The 5,049-nt window shown below is 37.3% G+C and overlaps 1 protein-coding gene across 1 annotated transcript in view; it reads left to right on the top strand.

Moving 5' to 3' along the window:
- LOC106468764 (glutamate receptor ionotropic, NMDA 1-like) overlaps positions 1 to 5,049 on the top strand; it is a gene marked incomplete at its 5' end in the record, with an annotated part of 32,964 nt that overhangs the window by 10,615 nt on the left and 17,300 nt on the right. Inside the window, one exon of the mRNA XM_022397127.1 lies at positions 3,131 to 3,526. Coding sequence (XP_022252835.1) covers positions 3,131 to 3,526 — 396 coding nt within the window. The remainder of the gene's footprint in view (positions 1 to 3,130; positions 3,527 to 5,049) is intronic.

Below are 5,049 nucleotides of genomic sequence, written 5' to 3' on the forward strand. Positions count from 1 at the left end.
CCTCGTGTAGCTTTGCGTGAAATTCAAAACAAACAAACAAACCTTCCAAGTTTTTTTTTTCATATCTGGAGTTATTCTCAATGCGAATAAAATTATCTGAAAAGTAGTGGGCGTGGTCTAGTGATTAGCGTGCTGAACTGTGAATCCGTTGGTCCATGGTTCACGTCCCGTGAAAGCAAAATTGCACTCCACACCATAGGGTATTGAGTATTTTACAAATCAAATCCGACTATTCTATGAAATACTTGACAGTGGGCGCTGTTATCTATCTGTCATTCTTCTATTCTATCAATTCAGGAAGTCTATAGGTATCTGCGCGAATATCTGAAAAAACAACAACAACTGGAAACTAAAGTAGCAAATCTAATAATGGCACAGTTAGAGGCTTAGTTCCTACTAAAGTTGGGGGTTTTATTGTGTGGCTAAAGTTGTCTGACGACTTTGAAGTCTAATAATGACACAGACAGTTATGAGAGGTTTACTCTCTACCATATTCGAGGGGGGGTTTTAATTGCGTGGCAAATAACCAGTAAAGTTTATTAAACTAGTAGCCTATAGTTGTGAGGAGATTAATCGTCACCCAGTCCCATGGGCGTGTAAAAAATGACTTGATGATTTCGAATCAGCATGGACATTCCGGACAAAGTGATATCTATATACTACTAAAACGCTGAGATTGTTTGTGTGTGCTTGTCTGTAATTAAATACAGCAAAACACGGCGCACAATAGCGCCATATTTGTAACGAAATGAGAATAGAAACAGAATAAAACAAGTTTAGTTAAAATCGGGCCACAGGTTACCGAGTTAGCCCCGTTTTTTGGGTCACTTTTATGAAAATTTATCTATCTATCTATTCGTTTTCCAACTGATGAATCACTTTAAAATATCTTCTATACAACAATATATGCACAACAGAAATTAAATGATGAGATGAAAATGTGTTATAACAGCTCATAGAAAAAACAACAATAAAATAGACCTACAATATTATTGACTATTTGCAAATAGTAACTATGGAGACGTGGTAATAAAATAAAAATCAAGTGGAGAACAATAAAAAATTTTTATAAACGAAAACCTCTTGCCGAGCATTGGCAATTTGATTATTTCCCTGTCAATATTCCCATCTTCATTAAAAGGATTTGTTTGTTTGGAATTAAGCACAAAGCTACACAATGGGCTATTTGTGCTCTGCCCACCACGGGTATCGAAACCCAGTTTCTAGCGTTGTAAGTCCACAGACATACCGCTGTGTCACTGGGGGGCACATTAAAAGGCGTAAGATGACAAAAACAAAATCTTGAAGAATCTATCTATATACTACTAAAACTCTGAGATTGTTTGTTTGCTTATTTTCTCAGTCAAAAAAATCATTCACACTACCGTTCGCGCTCTTTACGAAACTTCTTACTTCACTTTTTTGAAAAATGAAGTGGTCTTTCCTTTTATTCCAGATCAATAATCAAATATATTTTCTGGAATTATGAATAAAACGAATGGATTGAAATATTTAATTATCTCAAAATAAACCTTCATTTCGGTGCAATTTTGAAATAAGCTTAAATTCTTCATAACGTCTGAATAGTGGGTGACCCAACGGGTCACGGTGGTCTAGTAAGTTAATATAATCGACAGATTTTACGACGGAGCCGATTGTACTTATAACTTTGGTTTGTATTGAATTTTGCGCAAAGCTACACGAGGGCTATTTTCGCTAGTCGTCCCAAATTTTGCGAACCTTGCCTCAGCCTACCAGACGTTTTCGCAACTCAAAATTAGAATTGATTTAACATTACAATAATCATAATTAACACCTTTGAAATTTTAAAAAGACTTTCGTGAGCAAGGCGAAAGGGAATAAAATATTCCCGAACATTCTAGTTGGGTATGCATATTCCATTGTGGAATTCTGACGACTGTTATAGTTTTTCTTTTAAATTTTCATGTCTCAATCGCGATTTTCTTGCCTTGGCTAAGTTGGCTTGTTTGTTTTAGAAATTCGCGCGAAGCTACACGAGGGCTATATGCGCTAACCATCCCTAATTTAGCGGTGAAAGACTTGAGGAAAGGCAGCTAGTCATCACCACCCACCGCCAACTATTAGGCTACTCTTTTACTAACGAATTGGATTTACCGTCACTTTACAACGCCCCACGGCTGAAAGGGTGAGCATGTTTGGTGTGACGGGGATTCGAACCCGCAACCCTCAGATTGCGAATCGAGCGCCCTAACCACCTGGCCATTCCGGGCCTGTGTACTGATTAAGAAATGTCCTAGATATTATAAGCAAAATATTATGTAATGCATTAAATATATACGAATTTCCAAACTTAGTTAGGTTTCCGTTGTCTGTATGGTTAACCGTGCCTTATAAAAAAATTGTGGATGTATTTATATAAACAAGTTTTATCTGCACATTGTATATATGGTAAAGCTATTAAGACTATCTGTCGCCAATTCTAATTTTGAACTAATGTTGGCAAAATGTAAATAAGCTAGTCAGCAGCAACCTTGTTGTTTTTTTATTAGTATTCGTTTACTTGAACTTCACGCAACGTTACTCGAGGGCTATCTGCACTAGCCGTCCCTAATTTAGAAGTGATAGTTTAGAGGGAAGTCAAAACCACCACCAACTCTTGGGATGCTTTTTACTAACGAAAAGTTGGATTGATCGAACCATTATAACGTTTCCACGCACGAGTAAATTCGGTAACACGATTCGAATCCGCGATCCGCCGATTGTGACTCGTGCTCTCTAACTACCAGACCATGCCAAGCCTCAGCAGCACCCCACCAACCATCCACACTAAGGAACTGACTTTCACTATTATGATACATCCACTACTTATAGTACGGGGAATATTTTGTGTTATCGCGTAGATTTGAACCCGGCTCACCAACTCAGAATTCAGAACTCTACCACTGGGCGAACACGTGCCCTCGAGAGCTCCGTATCAATAAGCTATGCTTCGAATATGCTGTACCAGATAACTTGAAACTGTAAGCGAAAGATGCTGATGTTAATAATAAGGTCGGTAGTGTAGTGGATTTACTGAATAGTCAAATACCGTGTTAAGAAGTATAACAGACTTTACTCTTTTGCCTTACGAACCATTTCTGTTCAAAAGGAACCCCCGTTCGTCATGAAAAATCAAGATTACGACCCAAAAGATCCTCAGAGCCAACAATACGTAGGATACTGTATGGACCTTCTTACGAAACTCCAAAAAATCTTCAACTTCCGGTATACTGTATACGAAGTTACACAGTACGGTCGTAAACATCCGGTTACCAAACGATGGAACGGACTAGTAAAGGAGTTAGTTGATGACGTAAGTAATGTAACAGTATACGAAGTTACACAGTACGGTCGTAAACATCCGGTTACCAAACGATGGAACGGACTAGTAAAGGAGTTAGTTGATGACGTAAGTAATGTAACAGTATACGAAGTTACACAGTACGGTCGTAAACATCCGGTTACCAAACGATGGAACGGACTAGTAAAGGAGTTAGTTGATGACGTAAGTAATGTAACATTTAACCCTTTTTTTTTTCATTATCTAACTATCTGTAGATGAGCTGCAATTTGAGAAATAATTCTCACAATCGTCTAGCGCTCGATATATGTAGCCATATTATCATCAATATATTCTAATTACTTTAAAATCTTGTAGGAGTTCAGAATCTCCATGACCTTCGTCACGAGCTTACGATTCCCGCACAGTCCTATAATTCTGAATTTCTTCATTTAAAAACATTTTAAATGAATACCCAGGTTTTATAGTGCGTACAGTTTATGGGAAACGGTGAGTTTATATTATTACTTACCTGTGACGATTTCCTCATTTTCCATATTTTATAGAGGGCGGATATCGCTGTGACTTCATTCACGATTAGCCACGAGCGCGAGAAGGTTATCACTTTTACCAAACCGTTTTTCGACCTGGGTCAAACAATTCTGCTTTCTAGAAGAAACTCGCATATTTCCAATTCATTGTTGGCGTTTCTTTCTCCTTTCGATACGTTCTTATGGATGTTCATTATTATCTCGATGGTCGGAGCTTCTTTAGCCACCTACTTCTGCCAAAACTTTTCTCCTGACAACTACCACAAGAGGGCGCTGTCTTCGATCCACAAAAGCCACTGTCCCGTTGCCAAGACGAACCAAGCAACAGGTATTCCTTTATCTGAGGCCCTGTGGTTAGGGTTCTCATCTTTAGTAAATCAGGTAGGCAGCTTTTGAATTGTTATTTTGTTGTTGTTGTTAAATAGAAATACTGTTTCTCATTTTAAAATAGAAAGGAAATTTAATTACCACAACAGAAATGCTAGCATGTAACGTAGCAATATTCCAATACAAACTCACACTGGCCAGTGGGAAAAAAATGCTTGTTTTTATATACAATCAACCAAAGTCGTTGATTCCTCCAACATGATCTTTAAAGTTTTGTATTTGATTCGTCCGTAAACAGTAAACTAATCTATAGATGCATCGTACTTTCAAAATGGATCTTATGTTTCGAATGATCCGTCTGGTAATAATATAAACAGTAATATTTAATGGATCAAGGTTACATTTTTAGGCATTTAACTACTCTATGTAAGTCATTCTATGACCATAATTCATTTTCGCTGCAACCGAAACTATTTTTTTTTTTTTCTCAAACAGCAGAGAGGTAAATAACCTCAAGCTAATTTCATTGATATTCTAGACATCGTAGGTTTGAACTTTGTAATGGACAGTTGTTATATGGTTTCTTTGCACTAAAAAAAATTTGAAGATTGGTCTAACTCAAGAATGGAAGAACCAGATTAAGTAAGACCTTTGAAGTGTGGTGCAGCCGTATAATACTCAAAAAGCAGTTGTAGTTATAGTTTAAACGACAAAGAGGTATTGAAGAAAATGAGAAAGGCTGTAAAAGTACTTTTAACATCGATGACGAGGAACCCACTTTGAGACTAATAATGGCTGGAGACGGCTTGAATGGGTAATGAAGAAAAACTTTAATATAACAGCAAATGTACAACATATCGACAAGGTACC

The sequence above is a fragment of the Limulus polyphemus genome, unplaced genomic scaffold (genome assembly GCF_000517525.1).
Source record: "Limulus polyphemus unplaced genomic scaffold, Limulus_polyphemus-2.1.2 Scaffold3154, whole genome shotgun sequence".
NCBI lineage: Eukaryota > Metazoa > Arthropoda > Merostomata > Xiphosura > Limulidae > Limulus > Limulus polyphemus.